Below are 26,404 nucleotides of genomic sequence, written 5' to 3' on the forward strand. Positions count from 1 at the left end.
GCACTCTTTTGACTTCTGTGTCCAGGACAGTGATCCAGTGGTTACCAATGCTTTTCACATGCGCTGGAAATCAGCACTCCTGTGTGCTTTTCCTCCAACTCTGATCATCCCACAGGTCATTCTCTAGCTGAAATTGTATCATGTCAGGCTTATTCTCATTCCTCCAGCATGGCCTAGATCATGGTGGTTCTCTGACCTCCTTGCGTTATCAGTCCAGCCTCCCATATCTCTTCCTCTTCATCCTGGCCTCCTGACTCAGTATCACAGCCAGATTTCACATCCAGCACTCATCTCCCTGCATCTCACAGCGTGGATACTGGATGGTTAGATGAGGAGGGGAATGATGTTCAGAGGTGGTCCAGCAAATCTTGCTTAATAATATAAAGCCCTCCACCAGAGCAGCCTGTTTGGCCAAACAGAAGTGGTTCTCGATGTGGTTGTTAGCCTGGGGAGTTCAACCGAAAATGGTTTGTATCCAGGACAACTCGGAGTACCTTTTACACCGTCAGGTTTCTGATTTTTCACTTAATTAGTTGAGAGTGCACTTGGTGGCAATTTTGGCATTTCACCTACCCATCCATGGGAAATCAGTATTTTCGAGCTCCATGGTAATGAGATTCTTGAAAGGAGTCATTCAGCTCCATTTCAGTCTCAAGAACTGAGAGCCTCACTATCCAGTTGTATGGAAAAGGGGGATTTAATAGTTTAATTTGTGCTGACTTTATTTTTAAAGGGGACTCTGGCTGGCCGACTTTGTGTGTGCAATTGAAGTCTGCCCACATTCAATTGATTCAAGTGAGAGATTCTCCCAGGTGTTAGAATTTTGCTCTATATATCTGAAATGCAAAAGGGCAGCTTTAGAGAAATACAGTATTGGCAAAGAACAGTCATCATTTTCTTCTCATGTGCTGTATACATGAATGGCACCCTCTACTTGAGTCTAAGAATGGTAATTTTAGGTTAGAAATGTTAGTGCAGTGTTTCTCAAACTGGGGTCGCCGCTTGTGTAGGGAAAGCCCCTGGCGGGCCAGCTGGTTTGTTTACCTGCCCCGTCCGCAGGTCCGGCCGATCGCGGCTCCCCAGGGGCTTTCCCTACACATGCGGCGGCCCCAGTTTGAGAAACACTGTGTTAGTGTGTTTGTAGATTAGCATGTTATTTTTCCCCCTACCTTTCATTAAGTGGAATGTTTTCATTTCTTTCAATGAGAGATTTTATTTTTCCTGGGTATTTGGTAACCAATACAAAACTTTTGGAAATAATACAATAAACAGGGGTGGTTGAAATGGTTTGTATTAAATAAAAACTGACCTAAATTTTCCTCAAACTCCGATCACACCAACCCTTTTTCATATATGAAAATGTTTCTTAATCTCTTAAAATACAGAAAATAATATTTCTCATTTACACATTCCTCTGCACTTCTTGGTTTTGGTTGAGATCTCATGTGCTGAAATGTGATTAAGAACATCATGTGGTTGTTCTTGCCAGATTTCCAGCCCAGTTCTCCAAACTAAAATCTTGGATCGTTCAGATAGGGAGGAGGTAAATGTTTAGAATTTTTAGTGGTTAAAGGAACTCCAAAACCTCTGGGTTCCCTTGACACTATTTATATGTGAGAAAGATGGCAATATAGCTCTTTACCAGATTATAGATTAAATTTACCAAATAATTATTTTCATCTCTAAAAACGGAGTTATATTAGTTTGTACGTTTCTTCATGTGATGAAAATATTGGTCATAGATATTCACATTGTAATGGCTTAGGAGCAAAGAGACTTGTTCTCCACATAGAAGGTACAGCACTGCGATATATGTGATTCATAACCATATATACTTTTCCAGAAAAAGTTCATCATAATTGCCACAAAAAGAATGTTCATTTTAGCAGTTCTGGGTTTTTTCTGTGGTATTTGGGTCAATGAATCACTTGGCTATAGAATTACTTAGTACGCCAAAATATCTTACCCTAAATAGTTCACTTACGTTACCTTTGGGGGAAAAAAACTGGAGTTTCAAGTAAAAACAAATAACTAAGACTGATTTCATTGAACACATGGGAGATGGAGGTTAAATAAATATAATGGTAATCATTTGTTTTTTAAATAATATAGCTTTTCCATGGACGTTAACAAGTTACCAAGTACCACATTTATAAGCATGTATGCCTAAAGTTAGGCTTCTGTATCAATATTTATTAATATTGTTATGAATTATCAGTTTTTGAGACCTAAATCCATGTTTTGTGCAACAAAGTCAGGATTTTGAGCGCTAATTTAGGTGATTATCTTTCGGCTCCCTTGTTTAAAAATGTAGTCCCAGCAGTCCTTGCCATGACTATAAACATGCATGAGCAGTCTCACTGAGGTCAGTAGGACTACTCGCATGTGTAAGTGTTTGCAGGATTGGGGCCTATGTCACTAGTGAATTAAGATTTTTTTTTTTCTAATGTGAGAGAAAGAGAAGTTCATTAATCATAAATGAGAAAATGTGCTTTATTTCAGGTATTGGAATTTATTAGTTGGAAATTACAAGCTTTAATTATTACAGATATAAAGCTACCATCAAGTATTAAGTCTTTGTGCTACCATGCAAGACAGTAGGTTCAGTTCCTGGTATTTCCTCCCCAAAATGTCATGGACTTGGAACGTAACATGGCTAGCACACTTCGCTTAGAGGCAAGTACCAGTGATGTGTTGCTGACAGCAAGCCCTGCCTTGCTCACACATGTACTGTGTGAAACGGGACTACTTTAACACACATTAGGGAACTTTTAGTATATGCCAGCAGGTTTCCCACAGGCCAGTTAGTGATGCGCTGAATGCTCCCTAGAATTTATACCTCTCTGGTGCAGATTAGTGCACTGTGTACACAAGCCTGTAAGAGTGTGTCTTTCTGTGAAGGGAGTCCCATAGATGCCAAGATAACCAGTGATATTTGCTGGTAGCTTTTTGTTGCATTTTGTCCTGCTTCAGAACATTTTTAGAAAACGCTTATGCAGTATGAAAACATTTTGGTGCCAAAAATGTGGTATTCTTACTAATGAAAGGTGCTGTTTTTGACAGGAGTGAGTCAGTCTCTCTCTCTTGTATCTTATTTCATCCCTACTCTTCCCCATTACCGTATGCTATTATTTTACATTATATTTATATTTCATTAAAACAAACAAAGAAATAGAAATATTCTTATTCCTCTGGTAAATCAAAGATTATCATGTTGTTGGAAGAAGTAGCAATGTCCTCGTTGATATTCAGCATCTCGTTTCCTCTTTACCAGGCATTTGGTTAGTGGAGATATTGCATGGGTCTTTTCAAAGATTTCTTTCTTGTACCTCTTTACTGCTCTGGACCGTCCATACATGTTTTAACTTTTATCTGCTTGTAAAGTTGATCAGACATTGCATCCAGATTTGCCGTTCTTGCTGTCTGCTATATCTGCTTGTGTGTTATGTACAATCTTCAGTTGTCTTTAAAAATAAATAAATAAATAAAGCAAACTTTGAGGGGAATGAGTTGATGTTAGGTGGTAGGTAACTAATACTCATGTCTCCCTCACTATATGGCATTTTTGAAGTAATAAAAACTGATTGGAGTTGTTGCACATTCACTAGCATTCCTTGGAGGATGAAAGTACACTTCATTCAAAACAAACAGCCCCACACTTCTCGCCCTGGTGCTTTAAAAGGTTTTAAATTGCAAAAAAATAAACGCAATGAAGAATCTAGGTTTGGTCACATATGATCCCTCGTACGATATTTCTGAGCTCTCCCTAGCACTTGTACCTTTTACTATTTTAAGATTCGTTGTGTGAAATGAGTGTTTTGTCATTTTATTGCTGGTCTTTTGAAAATGTAGATATACACATTACTAAAGGACTCTATTAATACTGCTTTTCTTCCTTTGTATTTTCTTCTCATAAACTGAGATTAATTTTTGTGAAGCTCTGCTTTTGAAACTTCATATCCAAGTAATGGTCTTATTATCCGGTTCCAAAGAGTTAGAGAGCTGTTCGGGCCTAATTTTAAAGCCTGACCTGAACATGACTAGACCACAGTTGACCCAAACGTAGGAGTTTCAAGTTGTTTTCATACCTGACCTGACCCGGACTCTTGTAGGTGGGTCTCATTGCATTGGGCTGCAAAGTTAGATGCAGAGGGACAGCAACCAGAGCCAGCAGACCAGCATGGCCAGGGCATTGCAAACAGACCCATGTGCCTCTGTCATTCACAGACCTGCCTTGTTCCCCCACCCCATCCTGCAGCTGCCCCAATGAACCTGGAATTGTCTGCTCCTGCACTCCCATGGGACCACAGCCCCCCTACGGTTGTCAGCTGTCCGGTTTTTTACAGGAACACCTGGTCAAAAAGGGACCGTAGCGGCGCCAGTCAGCACTGCTGACCAGGCTGTTAAGTCTGGTTGGCGCAGGGCTGGCAGGCTCCCTACCCGGCTCCCAGGAAGTGGCCGGCATGTCCCTCCGGCTCCTAGGCGTAGAGGCAGCCACGGGGGTTCCGCGTGCTGCCCTCGCCCTGAGTGCTGGCTCCATAGCTCCCATTGGCCGGGAACCATGGCCAGTGGGACCTGTTGGGGCAGGGCTTGCGGGCAGGGGCAGCACCCAGAACCCCCTGGCCTGCCCCTCCATGTAGGAGCCAGAGGGACATACTGGCCACTTCCCAGGAACTGCCTGAGGTAAGCACCGCCTGGAGCCTGCACCCCTCAACTCCTCCGATGCCCATGCCCCTGCCCCAGTCCTGTGAAAATGAGCAAGTGAGCAGGAATGGGGCCTCAGAGAAGGGGTGGGGCAGGCAGTAGGAGAAGGGTATTTGGTTTTCTGCAATTAGAAAGTTGGCAACCCTAAGCCCCTGACCTCCAGCCTGCAGCCAGACACCAAGCCCCGTTGCTGTGTGCATGTGGGGAAGTCCTTGTCCTCCTCCTCTCTGCTGCTGCCTCCTGCCTGGCACAGCTGCAGGGCTCCAGGCACAGGGGAAGGGTAGGTGTGGGCACAGGCCCTGGGACTGTGGGGTGGCTTGGGATTAGTACCCACCTGCTGAGCCCTCCATAATCACCATCTTCGCACATTTCCTGAAAAGTGCAGCAAGGGCACCTTCTGCACAGGGAATAGTGAACTACTCCATGCCAGGCAGGGAGGGTGGAGTGCAAGACAAGGGATACCCAATGCAGGAACCTGACTGGCCACGCTGCACCACTCTATTCACAGCTGAGCTGCACCATGTGTGTACGCACACATTTGTGTATTTGTCTGTGTCTTAAGGCGGGAAACAGCTTGTGCGAACAGAGCATTCCCTCCCCCGTCAGTGCTGCTGATGCCAGCCACTGTCCCATGTAAAGAAAAGAATATCTGCTGTTGCCCCGGCCTTCCCATGCCACCTCCAGGGATGCCCACAACCCCACGTCCACCTCTAGTCCCTTGGGCTTGATCTTAAAGCCTGACCCAAACATGTTAAGTCATTTTCATATCCAACCTGCGCTCAACACTTGTATTCAGGTTTGAGTCAGGTTGCAAGGCCCTGAGGTTTTTGTCTTGTTATTGACTTGGAAAACAAAATCATTTTGGATTGGTGATTTTCATAAAACTCTAGTAGCTGATATAATTTAAGCTAGTCACAAAGCATATCAGTTGCATGATACAGAATATCTGACTTTTCACTATAATTACTTTTTATTTTTCATTGCAGATATGAGCACATTCTAATGGCACCTGACCCAGTACCAGTGTATGCCCTGAAACTGTTGGTTGCCCTGACTGAACATAGCCCTGCGCTTACTAGGTAACACAACTAAACTTTCTCTTCTAATCAGAATTTTTCTCGTTTCATCCTTATTCACTGTTCAATTAGAAATTAAGAATTATATAGATTTAAGTGCAATTCATACTGATGAGATTGTGTTGAGACACAGATCTTGGCAGTGAAAATAGTTTTCTCATACTTAGTGTAAGGCATAGTTTTTGACCTGAAGTCTTTTTTGTATTACAGTTTTGTATGTGCTTGATTATTTTAATGATCTTTTAGCACAATTAGTTAAATATAAAAAATGGGAATTTAAAAAACATTTCCTGAACTGTCCTTATACTAAACAAATATATATAGATATAGATGTATAGAGATATCGATTTCTCTTACTCTGTGCAAATATTACACACTATGCCACCATGTTACGTAGGCTAATAATTCTAAAACCTGATGAAATTTCCTTTTCCTCACTTCTGCTGGTAGGTGAACCTTTCATCTCATTCATCATTTCTGAGCATTGTTTTCTGAATTCTACCAATAATGTAGTGGCAGTAACAAATTAGGTTTTTGTATGATTCCGAACTTTCTAAAACCAAGTTGCTTAAAAATAACACGATATTCCATCAAGCTGTGATTAAAATGTTCAGTCTTGCCAGCCTGATCACAGTGAGAGAAGGCTTCTCCACTCACCCTCTGGTCACCTGAAAGGGCAGAATCCACACAGACAGACAGACACATACACACACACACTTCCTGTTCCTCCCTGCTCCATCCAGGTAAACTTTTCCCCTTCTGCCCCCTCTGCCACCAGTTGTAGAGGGAGCCTCCTATAGAAGACAACCCCCAAGGTCCCACAGTGAAGAATTGTGGTCAGGACATTCTTGGGTGCTTAATTAATCCATATTTACTGTTGACAAGTGGCCTAATTTTCAGAGGTTCTGAATATTCAGAGCTCCCTTTAAATTTGTTTGGAGCCACAGGTGCTTAATGCTTCTGAAAATCAGACTGCTATGGATTTAGCTATCTAATTTAGGCACCCAAGTTTGAAAATATTGATATGTGGTTTGATTCCCAACTCTGTAATTGTGCTTGAAAATATCTTTTGTGACAATTATTCCTTTCGTGAATCTTTTCCATTGTTCCATACGCTCCATCTAAGATATTATCTTTCATCTGTGAAAGGCAAATTACCACTTTTTAATCTCCTGTTTTTCTTTCCCTCCTCCCTAGCCCTATTCTTATGCATTTTTTTATGAACGTCTATGCACACCCACTTATGCAGACAATACTGTAGCAATACAACTTGGTAGAAAGAGTCCTGCCAGTGTAGTTATGTCCAGCTCTGTGCAAGGTTCAACAAGCATAATGTTCTTAAGTGTCCCCTTCCCCCTCTAGCCTGCACCTAAAAAAATAATAAAAAAAAAAAATTGTCTAAGTATCTGGATCTGGAAACCTTTTGTTAGGTACTTTTGTAAGAGATTTTACACAGACAATTTTCAAATGTGCATTTGTAATGGGTAAAAACAACTTTAAAGCAACTGTGGGCACTTGATAATTACAGATATTTAGGCTGTGCTTTTAAAGAAAATCCTGTTGAAATCTGATTGATTACAGACTAAATAGTTAAATGTTTCTAGATGTTAAATAGATTTGCAAATAAGTATAGGACACTTTCAGACCCTGGTCCCAAAAAGTGTGACCAACTCAAGTAGTTTATGGCAATTTGCAACTTGGGTACCATAAAGCACCATGGAATGTTTGTGTCTTGTCCTTTTATAGAACCCTCTAAACTGCTGCAAACCTCTCTGATTCTAGCTGTTGTATGGTACTGATGCCTTATTAACCTCTAGCTACTACAGTGATTGGTGAACTGAAGATGCATTTATTGAGACAGCTACCCTTTATCAAGAAACAACTACATGGAAGTGTTTATAATACTTTATCCTGTTTTTTTCCTGTATTATGGTAAAAAGTATTGAAATTTTAGAGAAATTTTGTTTATGTAATAGGGACTCACCTGTGGAATTTTCTGTCACAGAGGGAACTAAAATAGGTGCAGTCTTTACATGCCTCGTTTTCTTCAGTTTTTGAACATTGTTTCATTTCTGTGTCAATCAATATGAAATAATCAAATGCTGTTAATAAATCATAAATCCATAAGTCTGCTCTCACCAGGGAGATGAATTTTAGAAGCTATACACTTGTTTGTAAACAGTTGTTGCAGCAAAATGTCCCATATTAGTAGTGGTCCTTGGGTTAGGCTTGTGATAGAATGAACTGTATTTCCTGATGACGCTGCGAAGGCCAAACGTTCAGGGAAATTAGGAAAAAATAGTTCTAGGAAAATAAACCAGATGTTTGAATGGGGGATAGGTAGATAGAACAGGCAGGAAGTGGACCAGGAAGGAGGAAGAGAGAGATGGAAAAGGAATGGTAATGTGTTGCCATTGTACGTATCTATGATCTTGGGCCTGAATCTGCGCTTACTTGCATTAAGTTGTTAATAGCTCTACTGAACTCAGTGGAGTTACTAGTATAAAACTGAAGTGAGAATCAGGTAGGTCCTTGGTACTCACCTCTGTTGTGTGGTTTCTGGAGCAGTTATGTTTAGGGAGTGATTCCTTGAGTCTCAGTCTTCCTTCTATCATTGACTGAAATGAGCAATAGGAAAAAATTAATTTGTTTTCCTGTTAGTCTTTCTTTAACAGCTCAGATGAAAACACTCCCCTTTATAGCTTCTTATCCTTTACAGTCCTACCATGAGCACTGCTGCTACACACTAAATAGATTAAAAATGAACTAGAAAATTGCTTAAGTGGCTTGAGATTTTGAACAATTTGAATACAGTAAATGCAGTACTTAACTGCAATTTTATTGTATAAATCCTATTTATACTACCACAGGATTACAGTTATTGTGCAGATAAATAGTACCATTTTCTATTGTTGAAATAAATCTATTGAGCTTCTAATTCTTCATTACAATTCATAAAATATCACTGTAGCTCAGGCTTTGGTTATCAGAGCAATGTTGTAGCTCACCATCATAAGCTCTTTTCATTTGAAGATGTGTATGTGTACACTTAACAGTGTTTGTGGAGGGTAGATACTTGGATGCTGACTCACCCTTATAATCTGTTTATAGTTGGGTAATAATCTTTTGATCTTGATATTACTGGATGGTGGGTGGGGAGCTTAATCTAGGTGCTACAGTATATCTTTATTAACTGTTCATATTTTTAATTTAGTCTTTTTAATTCAAGTGTATCCAGTGGTAATATTGGAGGATGGATTCTTAGTTTCCAGGTGCTGATTTGACTTTAGCAATCTTGCTGATTTCCTTCAGTTATTTTCACTACTGGATATCTTTTTATATTGTTATTTTAATACTTAATGATGAATGCTACTTTCCACTGAGTCTGTCTTATCCAAATTTATATTTCTCCCATAATGCTTCTCTCTTCATAGGGTGACACATTTCTTGTGGCTTGGAAAAAAAGATCAGTACAATGGTTGTAGATTTGGAATATGTAAATGAATGGGTTTTTTTTCTCATCTCATTGCCCCCCAAATCTTCCTGAAATGACTCCCTTTATTATTCTGATTCTGAACTAGCAAGATGTCCTTTCCCCCCCCTTGGTTAGCAAATATGAGTTGTTCTGAAATCGCCTCTATAAATTGAAGAGTAAATTATGAGCAGGTTGAGATATCAGCCCAGACAGCTGTAATGTGAATTTAGTGATTCTGTCCTGTCTTAACTGTGAATAGGGGGGACCTTATTAATACAGCTTATACCAGCTGGCAATCTGCCTTAGTACATTCACAATTGGTTTTGGTATTCTCCATCCCCTCTCCTCTTTTAATCTCATCATCTTTTTTCCTATTTTTCTCCCCTTGCTCTTCTTGTGTCTTCACCCCTCAGTTTTATCCATGTTGCTCTCCAGTGAAAAGCTCATTTTGAGTGGAAAGATTCTGACATTGGTGGTAATATATAGTGTCTGCTTCTTCTCCTCCTCCTTCATCTTCTTTGCTCCTCCCTTTGTTGCTGCCCTAAAAACAGCTCATTGTCATATAGGCAATAGTAACATCAGAGGTAAATCACTCGATCTCCACTTTCCACTGCTCTTCAGCACCTCTTTCCCTTCCCTGTTCCTCTGATTTTAATTGCATTAGGATTGTGAGACCAGACCTAAGTAAACTATGACCACTTTAAGTGAACTACTGCACCACTTTTTCCTCACACTGTAGTCCTACTAGTTAAAAAGCCTTTAATACTCGGATCTTTTTTTAAAATCAAATCTGGATTCACATTCTTTTTTTGATGACTGCACATCTGCAAGGGAAAATTGTTCCAGTGACTCCCTGACTCCATGTTAGCTCAGAATATGGTAAGTCGTTTGCTCTAGGTAGAAACGTGCAGACATTCAAACATTATTGGATGTTTCATTTATCAACTTAAAGATCTATAATGAAATACTGATACATTATGCATCTTTTTGGGGACGGAAAAACCCAAATATTTTAAATGTTAAGGAAAAATATCCTAAAATTCTTTCTCTCACTCCACCGTTAGAGCAGTTGTAACAATCTGTTGTTATAGAACATATTGCATTCCGTATAACCCTCATGTTAGTATGTAGAATGAATATGGTGACGCCACCTTTAAAATGTGGCAGAACTATGGCTCCCACACACACAGCCTCCAGCACTTCCAGGATGTTTTTAATGAGCACATTTACTGGTTAGAAATTTGAACATATGAGCAACCCTGGGAACAAACGAAAAACTTTTTTAGGTCTTGTTTCATTTTTTCAGTTTCTCAACAATGAAGTGGTAAAATAAAATATGTAATCCAGAAAGCTGAGAGGATTTGAATGCCACCCTGGATTTTGCACTAAGCTTTTATCCCTGAACACCCAGGTCCTGGTTGTAATGTAGGTTACCAATGCAAATAAGTCAGGTTGTATCTTCTAAATCCTTTTTTTTTTTTTTTTCCCCCCCACATCATAAAACCACCACAGTTTGATGTAGCTTGGCACAGTTGTCATTCTTTTCTCAAGACAGAGCCATAGATATTGCAAGGAAGAGCTTTGGATGGAAGTTTGCTTATCACCTGCCAACTCTGTAGCCTGCTTCAGTCAATAATATTAGCCTTTCTTAAGAGCATTATGGTCTTTCACAAGTTTTTTTTTTTTTTTTAAATGTTGCTTTGTTTTCCTCACCATTTTATAAGTTTTGTGCTAGGAAAAATCTTGGGCATAAAAACCTTAACAGTGTTAATTTGCTGAGTTTACTTTCTCCTATTTTGAGACTGATAATTATTTAAACTAAAATCAGATATTGATGCTAAAGAAAAGGAAACTTGAACTAATTAAATTAATCTCTGCACAATTGAAAAAATGCACATGGTTAGAGTTTTTCTTTTTTTAATTACTTTTGAAAGACTGTACTTGTATAAGAAATTGTTGGAGGAACTAAACTCCTGAACTCACATTGGGAACAAATGGTTGCACAGCAGACTGAGATCTGATTTAACTGTCTGAAGTCTGTGTACTACAAGAGTAGTATAATTAGGTTAGGTACTCCTTGGTTTTTGTGGTTATGAATTAAACTGAATGTGGAGGATATATTTATTGGCATGATGTAGTTAGACAATGTCTATTTGTGATTTTTAATCAATTCTTTCTCTGATATACCGTCCATAATTATTTCACTACTCAACTGGAATGTAATTATCAAATATCTAGGTTATCCAGAGGTGATCAGATAGTTTTGTTGAGCTGCTTAGTTACCACTTATAGCATACTTTGTAAATAATACAAATATGTTGACTATTAAAATATATTTTTGGAGTTGCTCTGAGCGATTTTAATATATTTTGAAGTTTTTTCTTGCCGAGGGAAATTTATGTTGAATGGTCTTTGGTTATGACAGTCTCACTTGGTTGAAGATATTAGACTTTTGGTCTCATGAATGAGAGTATTAAATATAACTACTCACTTAGTCATGTGCTCTCACACACAAATGCCCACTAAGCTGTAGTTAAGGCTGACAGTATATATTAGTAATTTTAAAACAGTGTAGTTATCAAAAAACCTCCATTAGAAACCTACAAATTTCAGAATTAAAGATAAACTTGAATTCTAAACATTTGAAAATATGGAAATCTTAGATGTGTGCAGGTATAGATCACTGCATTATACATTTTATAGAAAAAAAATGACCACAAGAAGATGGTATGATTGCAGTGATGTACTCAATGTAGCCCCAATTCAGCAAGGTAGTTAAGCACAAATCTAACTTTCAAGCATGTGAGTAGTCTCACTGATTTCAATGAGGCTGCTTATGTGCTTAACTACCTTGCTGAATTGAGGCCTGTAGTGATACAGTGGCTTTTCAAAACTTCAGATATCTACGGCTGTGGGCTGCAGATGACTTAAGGACCTTAATGTCTCATTCTCATAGAACGCATCTGTCATAACTATAAAGGGAAGGGTAACAGCTCTCCTGTGTACAGTACTATAAAATCCCTCCTGGCCAGAGACTCCAAAATCCTTTTACCTGTAAAGGGTTAAGAAGCTTGGGTAACCTGGCTGACACCTGACCCAAAGGACCAATAAGGGGACAAGATACTTTCAAATCTTGGGGGGGGGGGGAAGGCTTTTGTTTGTGCTCTTTGTTTTGGGGGTTGTTCGCTCTTGGGACTGAGAGGGACCAGACATCAATCCAGGTTCTCCACATCTTTCTAAACAAGTCTCTCATATTTCAAACTTGTAAGTAAACAGCCAGGCAAGGCGTGTTAGTTTTTATCTTTGTTTTCTCAACTTGTAAATGTACCTTTTACTAGAGTGTTTATCTTTGTTTGCTGTACTTTGAACCTAAGACTAGAGGGGGGTCCTCTGAACTCTTTAAGTTTGATTACCCTGTAAAGTTATTTTCCATCCTGATTTTACAGAGATGATTTTTACCTTTTTCTTTAATTAAAAGCCTTCTTTTTAAGAACCTGATTGATTTTTCCTTGTTTTTAGATCCAAGGGGGTTGGATCTGTATTCACCAGGAGTTGGTGAAAGGAAGGAGGGGGGATGGTTAATTTCTCCTTGTTTTAAGATCCCAGGGGGGTTGGAACTGTATTCACCAGGAGTTGGTGGAAGGAAGGAGGGGGGATGGTTAATTTCTCCTTGTTTTAAGATCCAAGGGGTTTGGATCTGTATTCACCAGGGAATTGGTGAATGTCTCTCAAGGCTACCCAGGGAAGGGAATTAGCTTTGGGATGGTGGCAGCGGACCAGATCTAAGCTGGTAGTTAAGCTTAGAAGTTTTCATGCAGGCCCCCACATTTGTACCCTAAGGTTCAAAGTGGGGAAGCAGCCTTGACAGCATCTTACAATGTAATTATGGAAAAAACAAAGAAGGGAAGATGGCATCATTATAGTGCAGAGTTAACATTGCGTGGCTGCCTGAACTACATTTCCTTACTACTTCTTCAAGGGCCTCTGTGTGAGTATGCATGCCACAGGGATGACATCTAAAAAGTAAAAATGCACAGAATCACCTCTTACTGAATTTCATCAGTTTCTAATTGTTGCTTTTTGGCATTCTTGTAAGGCTTTGTATGCTTAAGTGAAAGATATATTTTCACCCTTCTCTCCATTTTAATGATGTATTTTGTCTGGGAATTTCCTTAGTTTTATACATTTTTGAAATGTTTGACATGCATTGTGAGCCAGGGGACAGGATACTTTGAAGAGTTCCTAAATTCTGCAGGATACTGGATGTGTCAGGGAGAATCACGTAACATGCAGAGTCAGGTAAAGGCAGGCAGCAGGGACCCAGTGGAATTTATTAATTCCACATGGTCCTGGACTCCCCAGCTTCTAAGTTACTTTTTGTAAGTCAACTGCTCCGTATACTTTAGCTGCCTCCTCTGTCTTTATTCTTGCTTTGCCTACATTCAGTAGAAGCTATGGGCTTGACATGGACTCCATTGTGGGTTCACAGCAAGATTTTGTTAGCATGGTCTTTTCCAGTGCAGACCTGGTGGTGCTGAGAGTATTTGTCCTATGCATTACAATAAATATTATACTACCCCATGCTTCTGCAATAAAAATACTGAAGATTTCACCAGTGGAAAAATACAGCCTTAATTCTGCCTGGTAATAGTAACATGCAATTCTGATGAATGAATAATAGTATTTGTAGACTTAGATTAGATTAAACTGATTTTTAAAGACACAGACTTTTTTTCCCTTTCTTTTCATCTCTTTTGGTGTCACTACAAGGCAGAGTTAAGTTTGGGTGCCCTACACCTTAATATGTTTGGATTTCTTTTACCCTTTACTCTTAATTTTCTGGTTTTAGAATTCTTCCTTTTGGAAAAATTGCAACATAATATTTTTGTTAACCTAAACTGGTATACTCTGTCTTAACTCCATGCTAATGTACTTTTTAAATCTGGGATGTTGATTATTATTTATTTGCATACATGAGCTGATCTGAGGTTCTCACCTACTCACATGCCTCCAGGAGCTGAGGCGTTCAGAAAAACATCAGATATTGTAAAATTCACAATGAAATCACAAGAGTTGGGAACACTGCCTTTTATTCTGTTCTTAAGGTCATTCAAGAAAAAAAAGGAGGGAAGGGTGCCTGGTACCAGATGTGAAATTTTTAAAGGACCTATTTTAAAATAATGTTAACTGTAAATAAATTAATAGATTTATTTGTCAGTTCTCAGAAATTCTGTGCCCAAAGAGTAAGTTCTATAAGTTTTTGGGAAATACATTGTAGTCTTCATACATAACAAAGGTTGAATGTCTGCTTCAGGTACAAAATTTAGCCTTAACTAATGAGCTGCAACCAGTACTTCCATAATACATCTTCTGAAATGATTGAACAGATTTTAGAAAGTGAAATGGATAGGAAACATCTTTGTGTCATCTTACCATGGACACCCCTTCCATCGATGTCACAACATGTGGACACAGTAGGCTAGATTGTCTCTGGCCCTTATGTAGGCCCACCGTGAGGGTGGCAGTGAAGGAGGGAGGCAAGGATCCTTCCCAATTCCAACACACGTCCCACACAGAGAGTAGGGACAACCCCAAGGAGGCACATGGCAGAACAGAAAAACGTTCAGAAATCTTCCATTTTTAAGGGCTTGTCTACATTTACCAGGGGATCGACCAGTGGCTATCGATGCATCGGCAATCGATTTACCGGGTCTAGTGAAGACCTGCTAAATCGATCTTAGATCATCTCCCATGGACTCCTGTACTTCATTGGCTAGAGAAGAGTAGTCGCGTAGTGTGGACCCTGTGGTAAGTAGGTCTAAGCTATGTCGATTTGAGTTATGCTATTCACGTAACTCAAATTTCATAGCTTAGATCAAATTTCCCCTGTAGTATAGACAAGGCCTGAGTGTTACAAATTTAGTAGCTGTGAAGATGATGGATCAACCTTGTACACACAGTAGACTGTCTTGATTACTTAGAATAACTCTTTATCATGATGTCTTTGAAACCACCTAAGAATGGGCTAATTTTCAGACTTCATTTGCACCACTTTTCTTACCCATGCATTATCCATTTAGAGACATTAAATGCACATTTCATCATCACTATTAGTAGTGGGTTGATCCTCTTCTCATACATCATGATGTTTGCTTTTAAATTTGTTTACATTCCAACCCATAGTGGAATGCACATTTCGTAGTCCTTGATTTTAAAAGCAGCAATAGTAGAGTTTGACCTTTTACTTGTAGAGTTGAATGTTGAGATGATGATTGCTTTTGAGTAGGAGATGCTCCATTTAATCCAGAGCTCCTGGTATCAGCTATTTTAAAAACTTCCATGTGAAAAGGAGCAATTTAGATTACAAAATATCCATGAACAAACAATATTTTCTTTACACTTGAACCAAAAACTATAAACTTTTGGTTCCTTGCTTCCATATTGAATTGATTAATGAATGCTTATATTAATTGTCTAAAAAAGCACTTTATGCTGATCTCCCAAATTGTTAACCATTGTATATTCTTGTTTAAAAATATAGTGTTAAATTAAAAAAAATTACCTGTTAGCTTCTAAATTAGAGCTTTTGTTTTTTCTGTGCTCTCTGAGTTATTGCAATGAATTTAAACAAATATTTGGAGAGGTTCCTAATAATGAGCATCCCTATCTGGTTTGCCCACTAAAATTGGAGAATGTTTAGGCACCGGTCCCATTTAACTCAACAATAGGATCAAATCTTAGATTCTCACCACGTTAAGAGAAACTAGGTTTTCTTAGCACAGGACAGGACTTTTTTTTAATCATTTGTCTTATGTCCTCTGCCTTGCAGCACCAAACCCGGATTGGATATTTGACAAATTCCAAAGCCTACAACTAGCATCCTAGTCTCCTTTTCCCCAGAGACTCTGCCTTTCAGGTGTAGATTAAAAACACATACATACATACAAGTTGGTTTTGTTTATCTCCTGGAAATTTTAGAACAGAGAGCAAATTTTCAGTTTCCACCTCCCATTCCAAAAATGATAGATTAGAAAAAGGTTTAAATCCTACAAAATATCAGGTAGCCCAATGCCTAAAAATGTCTTCTCAAGTAATTAGTAGATAGCTATCGTTTCAACTACATGTTAACTAAGATCCTTCTCCCCTTCCCCCCCCCCCCCCCCCCCCCCGCCCACCGGAAATTTCCTCATTTTTTTTTTTTTTTTTTTTTAACATTTAAGAATTGCTCAATGACAGATTTCTCTGTGGAGATTTTAGGCTGTGCAGAAATGGAGCCCTCTGCTTATTAGATTATTGGCATAGTACCTTCTGAGGCTTCCTCCCTTCCCCTCCAGAGACTTGATTGCCTCTGTCTTCCCATCACAGAGAGAGATTTCATGGGGATGGGACAGCTAAAAAAAAGAATTTTAGTAATATTTTTTTGGAGAGGTGATCACTAGGCCATAAGATAGGACCCTTTCCTTCTCATCTGGCACTCTTCCATTTAGCCCAGACCAAGCCTGTCCCTGCCTTCTCTCTCTACCAGATTAGCCCTTCCTCTGTCTGTCAGTAGTCTCTCTTCTTCTTCACCAAGAACATATTGTGTAAGGAATAGACTGAATAAGGCAGGACCAGGGCCGGTGCAAGGATATTTTGCGCCTTAGGCGAAACTTCCACCTTGCGCCATGTCCTCCCCCCCCCCCCCCCCCCCGTAACATGGGTTCATTGAGGGGCAAATCCCAACAAGCCTTTATAGACCCCAGGGGCCAGCCATGCCCAGGGGTTGCTCCCCAGACAGGTTCCCCCCTCCCTGCCCCCTGAACCCCCCTGGAGGGTGCACAGCCCCCCCTGTGAGCCCTCCCCACCCCACCCCGGCGGCCCCTGCCCCGAGTCCACTCACTGGCTTTGCCGGTCTTGGGCCACTGCAGCAGCTTGGCAGGGAGGAGCTGCCTTCTGGGGGCTCCCGCAGCAGATGCATGCGGGCAGAGGCCCCCGTGCACCCCCCCCGGCTCCCGCCTCGCCACACTCGGGCTCTGCGGCTCCCGGGAGTGTGAGCCGCCGCTGCCCCTCCCGGAGCAGGCTCAGGGCCCCACGCCCCGGCGGTGGCTCACATGCCTGGGAGCTGCAGAGCCCGAGTGTGGCGAGGGGGGAGCTGGGGGGCTCACAGGGGCTATGCCCGCATGCGTCTGCTGCAGCCTGCAGGAGCCCCCAGAGCCAGGGCACCACTTTTTGGCGCCCCCAGGGTCGTCCTTAAGATTTATGGGTCCCTACGCAGTATTATTAAACTGGTGCCCCTATGCCCGACGGCAGCCTGAGCTTGCAGCCTGGCGGGGGTGGAGGGACAAGGCAGAAAGAACAACAAGACGCCCGGCCTGCCTCACTGTGGTGGAGAGTCACAGTTCCCTGCAGAGACCCCTGTACCCTCTCCCTCATGCAGAATGGACATGCAGAAGGTACTTAATTAAAAGCACTAAACTTGGGAATAAAAAAATGTCAGTCACAGGTTTTTTTATATGCCCTGAAGTTTGTCAGACATTTATTTGCAAAAACTTTGTAGTAAGGGTGAGTCAGCTGTCTTGCTGAATACAACATTAAATATTATGGAATACATGATGCAGCTCTTCTCTGTTTTACATTTTCTTAATCAGTATTTCTAAGCTGATTTTATATTTTAAATGTACCCTTAAGCCTTCATAAAGTAATCATTCCAGATTACTACATATTTAACTCACTGAAATAGACATTATTTTAAATTAATCAGTCACAGAGGTTTAGTATGTTCAGAACAATGTTCATTGCTTTTAGAAAAAGGGAACACTAATTTACTGTGTGTGATCTCCATAACAATACACATGTTTATGAAATTTCACCAACTTTAAAAAATATGTTTCCAAAGTTTTTAGGCATAACAAAGGATTTTATATCTTACTAAGGTACTGATTTTGCTTAAAACTAGTTCGTCAGATAGTCAGAAGTAAACAAAGGGAAACTCTTTGTCCAGCTATCTGGAAGCAAAGGGCTGTTGCTTGAGTGAGTGAGTGAGAGAGAGAGAGTGCGTAGAACTGGATGGACAGAAAGGACCAGAAGACTTTGGAAGTAAGTTTTTTTTTACTATAGTAATTAAAATGTGTGTATTAGATAAGGGTGGTCTTTTGAAGAATTTATTTAAAAAACCATATGTCTGAAGATCCAAGCATTTAAGGCTAAAGATGATTGTGCATCTAAAAATCTATGCAAGGATTTTTTTAGAGATGTGATTTTATAATCTTCACCAACTCACTAATGAAATATTTTTAAAGCAAATTTTAAACGAAGGTCCTGTAGACTGACATGTTCTGAGTAAATATTACAGTCATGCACAACTGTTTTTGTCAGTACATTCAGAAACTGACCGTAGATACCTGGGGGTTGGCAAATGCCTGTTAAATGTCTTCATTACCCCTTGAATGGCTCTTTAACAGTTTCAGTGTTGTGCTAATAGGTCTGGCAGGCTGGAGACTTTTTCTCTTTTAACTACTAGAGCCCCTTCCCAGGAAGACTCAGAGCCTGCAGGAAGGGTCAGAACAGGGATAGGAAAACCAGTAGGGTGGACACTAAGACCCAGTGGTGCCCCAAATTTTCAGGTGCCCTACCCAGCTGCCTATGCCTGAGGAGGGCCCTGGGCGCCCCCAACCACTTGTCGCCCTAGGCCACTGCCTAGTTCGCCTAGTGGTTGCACCGGCCCTGGGCAGGACTTGCCAAACCATAAAATATTGGTTTGGGGGGGGGGGGTTGGTTCTTTTAAATAATGTCCTTCAGGCTGCCTCCTTGCTCTATGTTATATCCTGATCTTTGGGAGATTTAAAAAGAAATAAAGATAAGTCTGAAAGCAATTACCTTGAAAAACTTAATGGCCTCTTTACACTTATTTAGGGCATTTAGTGCACAAGTCTATAATTTAAGGTTGTTTTTTAAAATTGTACTTGTATGTCACCTTTACAAAACACCCTGCTGGATCAGGATGTGTCATTAACTAACAATACATTACTTTAAGCATGTGGGAAGTTGGTGGCAGAAGGTGGCTTATTTGCTAGCTTGGATCTATTTCATAGTCAGTGGCAGCATGGCAGCTCCCTTGGTCAGTGCTCTCTCTTCCCTCCCGTTGTGCTGATCATCTCTTATGGATAAGAATAAAAGAGCTCAGTTCACATTAAAGACTGATTGCCCGCAAAGTTTCATTTTAATGATGCTATTAGAGAGCCTAGTCCTGCCATCTTTACTTGCTCAAGTAGTTCTATGAATAGGATTATCTATTTAAGGATATCTAGCGCTAGTAAGAGTTGCAAGATGTTGTATTATGTTTTTTAGTTACCATGTGGCCAAAAGTCGTTAAGAGCTGCCTATAAGTTTGCTTCTCTCTGACTAAGCAAAATTATTTAACTGATTTTGATAATTTTACACTTAAGGAAATTGCTTCAAATGTGGACTGTAAACATTTGTCCGAGTTTCAGGCTTCGAAGTGCAACTGTAAAGTTTCAAATAGTCAAATTAAAAACAAAAGCCTCTGAAAATAATTACACACACGGTGTAAATATTAACAAATCCTTAATTCTCATCTAATGACGCTACTGGGCACAGCTATAACTAAGTCTTTATTTTGTGTGTGTGTGTGTGTGTACGTACAGAACAGTCTTATCCTAGATAATTTTATAATTCTGGAAAAAATCAGAATAACTTTTTGTTAAAGCATAACCTGAAAATGAACATTGTCTTTTACAAACTTCTATACAATTTTTGTTTAATGTAAGTTCAACATTTTAGTGAAGTTTGGGTATTAGAGAGATTAATATTTTGTTGTACTCCCTCTCTGAAAAGCCTTGTGAACCTGAGAAGCACTAAATCAAAAAAATTTTTTTTGCTTTTATATTTTTAATTTCCAGTTGGATACAAATCTTAGTAGTCTTTAACCTTTTCTTCTAATCAAGTAAATATTAAGTTAATATTGATCTTTGAACAGCTGCTATTTCAATTTAGTTGAAAATGTGCCATTAGCAACAGATCCCTGTGTTGCCAAAATATACAGTCAAGTCCTGGCAAAAACATCAAAAAAGTAATATTGTCCTTTAACAACAAAAAAGCTATATAGTAAATGTTTTAGAATTCATAAAGGGGCTTAATTTTGCCAGACTCTTTCATCTGTTCCATTTGTGATAACTAGTGAACTTTACTTTAAACTGAAGAATTTTATGGAGCATAATATTTTTTTAAAAGTTATTGAAGTAAGATGAAGTGATTGAAATGAAAAGTGTTTCAATTCAGTGTAATTTCTGAAATTTGAGATATGAAGGTGAGGTTTAGCAAAAATTAACCTAACCACTTGACCATAATTAAACGGCACTGTTTTATTTCCTTTGATGTCAAGAGTTTTATAAATGAATACTGTGATTTATATAGACATTCCAGGAGCACATTTCTTGAAAAGAACATTTGCATTTTTTCCTAACCCTTTTATTGAGTTTCTATTAAGATTTTCCCCAAAGTCCTAGGTGCTTTTGCCTCTGAGCACATGAGCAGTTGTTATTCGTAGCAATGATCACAGCAGGTTTCTGAAGTTAACAGTTTTACTTACTACACATACCAGAAAGGGAGGTCTGTAAAATTCACAGCATATTATTAATAGAGTCAAAACTGTATCTGGCATCTGCAGCCCATCAGGTTCACTAATCATAGCTTCTCTGACTTTGTGTGGGTTTCCACAGTATGGAAACCAGCACATTTTTATTTTCTGATTTGAGCCCTTAGTGATGGATGGTTTCACACTGAGTTGAACAGGAAAGTCTCTGATTATACTCATCAATGTGTCTATATAAAAACACATCATTACACAAACTGAAATTAATGATAGACTGCATGTAGTAACATTATCATTCTTTTGCAACCTACAACATAGAATCAAGGAATATCTGTTATTTCCAATGCGCTACAGTTCCCAAGTTTCACAAATACTCCAAGTCTTGGGCTTTCAGCCATTCTGATTGTGCATCTACAATGTTGCAAACAACATAGAGTAGCTCACCAGGGATGAAATTGTGGTACTGTTGAAGTCAGTGGGGCAAGATTTCACCGAAGGAGTCAAGAATCTACTATAATATTAGAAAATCAAGGAAGACCGGAACCAGTTGTGAAGAGGTTGCCAGGCCCACGAGAGAAGTTTTATTTTAAAAATCTCTTTTGGTCAAAGCCAAGCTTAGATTTTTATCTAGGGGAAAAGTTCTGTTCACACTTGGCAAAAATATAAACAAACAGATTTCAACCACAACAACTATATTGTGAAATGGAAATCATATTTTTTGGGGTAAAATGCCAGAAGATTTTACAACTAAGGGAAAATAGCAAAAAGCTTTACCAACAAAAATGTTTAGACATTTCTAGTGAGAAGCCAAAGTATTTATGATTTGTGTTTAAAAATAAGAGATAAAATCTTATATTTAGTACTCAAAGAAACAGGAAACCAATGCAATCCACTAAGGCAGAGGTTTTATGTTGCTGCTATTTAGTACATGCAGAACACAAACTGTGGCATGTAGAAGCTGCAACAAGGGTATCTCTTTTCCCACTTAAGAGATTTTACTTGCTTTTATGTTTTCTTCTTGTTTTGCATAATTAACGCTGGGCAATTACTTCATTCTCATGAACATGGAATGTTGGGGGCAGATAATGCGTATGCTATGCGACTAATTTTAAGAGAAGTAACTTTCCTGTTCTCTTGCTTTTGTGCGTCATCACTGAGCAACCGTTCTGCTGAATACTTTGGTGGATTACAGTAATCCTTATGTAAAAACATGCTTATTATTTGATTTTTATTATTTATTACTATTAAAATATGTATAACAAATGGTAAACATTTTAGAAATATTAAAGAGGGTAAAGTGACAAGACATAGTGAGAAATTGGAGTGGGGGATGGAGGGGAAACATGAGAATATACTTTGATTCCAGCATGGAGAGGAATACTTTAAAAAAAAAAAAAAAAAAAAAAAAAAAAAACTCCTTCCTTTCTAAATAAATTACAAAGATCTGAATTATGTAAAGTGAGCAATTTTTGAAAACAAGTTAATTAAAATAGAGATTATTTTGGATTAGTGGAGTTGTCAAGCTTTTCCCAGTCTAGGCTTGTTAATGTAGAAACTTGCGTTTGTGGTTCAGAGCTGTTAAAAGACAAACTATTAGTTTCCTGCAATCCTGTGCAATTAAAAAAAACAAAAAACAAAAAAACCAAAACTGTTCAGGAATGAGCATAAGAACTCTGTTCTGGGTCAGTAATCACACTGAGCCCCTGGGTAAATGACTGCTTTTTGCAGTGACACTCCTCTGATAAAACATGAGTAAAGAGGAATTGTGAGTGGAGATTTGGAGATTCAAAGTAAGCCTCTTTCATTTCAGCATATACTTACTGGAGCCTATTAGCAATTCAGTGTCTGATACCTTATAGCTAAACACTAGCACTGCCAGTGTAGATTCAATAAAAATGTACTTTTTATTGTACTTTTTAAAAAGTAATTTTTATTTATTCTCACATGAAGACAGTTGTAGCAAGTATTATAAACAAAAATATCTGAAGTATGACATTTTTATTTTTAACTCTTTAAACCCCACTCCCTCATGTACCCACTTTAAGAACAACCTGTTTCCCCCAGATAACTTTCTCACCTTCATAGTTCTCATGTACTTATGAAAGATCTCAAAAAAAAAAAAAAAATTGCTACCAGCATTTCACACTAAATTATAGAATAGCTCCAACAGCAATTCATCCACACCAGACTGAGTTTTTTTGTTTGCAGTTCTATCTGGGAGAGAGTTCAGGGATGGCCCTTATCTCTCGTACAAATCTTCCACATTCTCTCTTTACTCCGTCCCCCCCCGCAAAAGAGTAAAGCACTGAGTTGGATACTAGAGATTTAACAAAGTAGAGATACAGTGGAGGAAATATTCTATGTCCAATATAATAAGATGCATTTTCTGGCTGCTTGAAGGCCCAAATTCAGTCCCTTGCTTATTGTGGGAGACCATTGGAGGGTTAAAGTGGAATTGCTGAGAAGTTTAAAGAGTGGGAGATTTGGAAAAACTACACTTGAGCGATTAGTTCTAATATAACCTGGGACGAAAAAGACATTAATCTGTTGACAGTTCTGCTCCCTTGAAGGCTTAAATCCTTTAACTCTATCTTTATGTTAGTCACATTTCTGGGAAGTACCTTGATTTATTTATTTTTTTTCCTTAGGAAAATTAAAAGGCCAGATCATCTGCTGCAGCTTGGAGCAGCTGTTGGGCTTGTGTGTAAATGAGGCCTTCAGCCAGTTTTGCACGCCAATCCTGTGGCTGCTCTCGTTAGGCAGGATCCGCCAGAGCACACTAGTGCATCTGAGGGCTGTTCTAATTTATTTGGGATGCCAGTAGCCCTCAGGAGGCCACTGCAGCAGCCTGGAATTGTCAAGATGCATGGATTTCCCAGGTATGCATCCTTGAGCCCAATCATGCCCCCCTGCTCCAGCTGCAGGGAGTGGTGGGACATAAAGTTCTTTACAGTGGCTTAAATCAAAGATCCCCATAAACAGGGGACATGCACAGTGGGCCAATGCAAAGCTTCTCTAGTGTACCAGAGGCTATCACTCAAAGTCTGTATTAAATATGTTCATTATTTTTTTATCTTCACATCTTGTTTCAATCTCTGTTCAATGAGACCATGCCAAAATTATTGTTGTCTCTGCAATCAAATTTTATTCTTGTTTTTCTTTGGCAGAGTTGTTAGTTGAGGGTGATGCTAATGCTTAGTCAACCAGAGCTGTGGCAGAAGGAGAGGCGGCTTCAAGCCGTTTTCTTGTGGTGAGATTGTGAAGAAGCTACTTGGAATTCATTATGCACATTCATAAATATTGTTTTCTCAACATTAGACTGCAGAGTGATTCTAATTTTGGGTTGTGTATGAGCAGAAAGGCTTTTTAGCTTTAATCTTCAATTTTTGCAGAAGGTTATAGAGCAAGCACTAACTAATCAATTCCACTAACACTTAATGCAGAACCAGAAAATTCTCTATTCTAATAGCCAGGGCATCCGTGTTACAGGCTCTTGACTGTAATTAACCTGCCCACTGGTGCAAAACAGCCGTAGTTGGTTGACCTGTGGGGCAGGGCAAACCTTTCTGAGACTTGTCTGAAGGTGAATTAAATGGGAGGGTTTGCTTTGGATTTCCTTTTTTATACAAATACTGTGTTTTTAAAATTATGTACATGTATTTTGTTGTTATTGGGTGTGTTTTATAAATAGAATAGCACTTACATCACTAAAATACAGGAACTTCTAGTGTGAATCACAGAAACTGATTAGCAAAGCTACACAGTTTGGAACAGAAAGTGAAGAATAAATTAGCTAATTTAAATTAAAGGGAAATTAGGTAAGATAAATATAACTATTCAAATTGGAATCTGCCCACGACATTGCCACATCCATTCTTGTGAAAAGTGTGGTCGGATTTTTAATGACTAGAAGAATTCACCTTTTTCTTTATTGTGTGTATATATCATCCATAAGGTAGCATCCAACTCAGCACTGGGATACTAGCACTGGGATACATACTAACTCAGAGGGAAAAGTGCCATGTCCAACATTGCTTACAAGAGCACATACTTAGCCTATGAGAACTGATAGATTAACGTTATGAGGAATTATGTCTGCATCTGTGTAACTTTCCTTGAGGTGGAAATACTTGTTTGTGAACTTTGTTTGGGAAACAGGTAGTATTTTGAAACAAAACAATTGGCTCCTCTGGCATCCTTCAAAAGTTAGGAAAGGGAACTGGGACTTCCCTCCAGATTATCATCTGTAAACTCCCATATAATTAATGACTCACGGTATTTTGCATGTGCCTATCTTAGGGTGTCTGTAGCACCCATCACTGTAGTAGCTGAGCATCTAACTACTTTACCAGTGATGTCACCAAAATAGCTTGAGAGATCACCTTATAATATGGGGAAAGCCAAAGAAGGGGGAAAAGTAGAAATATATAAAAGCAATTTCTAATTTTGATATTTGGGATGGGGTTTTACTCTTCTAATATTAACTTGCCCACATAACTAGAAGTACAATACTAAGGATGGAATGATCCATAGGTCCTCATAGTTCATCTTCCTGCTTTATGGTAGACAAGCTCTTCTTTTCTGCAGGAATCCTTGAATATAGTGCTGGATATTAGGTATATGTCCTTGTTTTAAACTTAGTGACCCCCTATCATTGGTTCCAACTGGAGTGTCACAGATTCCTCCATGCTGGGGAATTCCCAGCTGGCAATTAGTTTTTGGCTACTTGAAGATATCTTTTCTTCATGTACCTGCTTCAGTATCTTCTGACTTATACTATCATGATGTAAATTCATTCAAACCTTACCATAGCAATGCCTTGTCATCTTACTTGCCATGTTATCATGACCTCCCCCTCTCCTCCATTACACAGTTTACAAGCTAAAATCCAAATCCTGGGTCTTGATATAAGCAATATGCCCTCTCAAGTCTGGGAAACTGTGCCAGCGGAATGAAATGGAATGCAGATTGAAGCTGCATAATAAAATTAATAGTTTTGGTTTTCTAAATTCCTTTTCTCTTCCAGAAAATATGCTTCTGCTACTATGCAAAGTAACAGTTGTAACATGAACATAAAATTATAGAAATGTAGTGCTGCAAGAGACCTCGAGAGGTCATCTAGTTGATCCCCTCAAGCTGAGACAGTGCCAAGTAGACCTAAACCATCCTTGGCAGGTGTTTGTCTAATGTGTTCTTAAAAACACTTTAGACAGGGATTCCACAGCTTTCCTTGGTAATCTGTTCCAGAAGTTAACTAGTCCTTATAGTTAGAAAGTTTTTCTTACCTAAATCTCCCTTGCTGTAGATTAAGCCCATTACTACTTATCCTACTTTCAGTGGACATGGAGAGCATTGATCACTATCCTCTTTACAATAGCCCTTAACATATTTGGAGACTGTTATCAGGTCCCTCTGTCTTCTTTCAAGACTAAACATGCCAATTTTTTTAACCTTTCCTCATAGGTAGGTTTTCTAAACCTTTTATCATTTTTGTTGTTCTCAGCTGGACTCTCGCCAATTTGTCCATATCTTTCCTAAAGTGTGGCGCACACAGCTGGA

General features: G+C 39.2%; 1 protein-coding gene across 1 annotated transcript in view; it reads left to right on the top strand.

The window, feature by feature from the left end:
• Positions 1-26,404, top strand: part of ULK4 (unc-51 like kinase 4) — a 426,845-nt gene that overhangs the window by 158,948 nt on the left and 241,493 nt on the right. The window contains exon 29 of the mRNA XM_065398954.1: positions 5,691-5,783. Coding sequence (XP_065255026.1) covers positions 5,691-5,783 — 93 coding nt within the window. The remainder of the gene's footprint in view (positions 1-5,690; positions 5,784-26,404) is intronic.

This window comes from Emys orbicularis, chromosome 2 (assembly GCF_028017835.1).
Source record: "Emys orbicularis isolate rEmyOrb1 chromosome 2, rEmyOrb1.hap1, whole genome shotgun sequence".
In the NCBI taxonomy this organism is placed as follows: Eukaryota; Metazoa; Chordata; order Testudines; family Emydidae; genus Emys; species Emys orbicularis.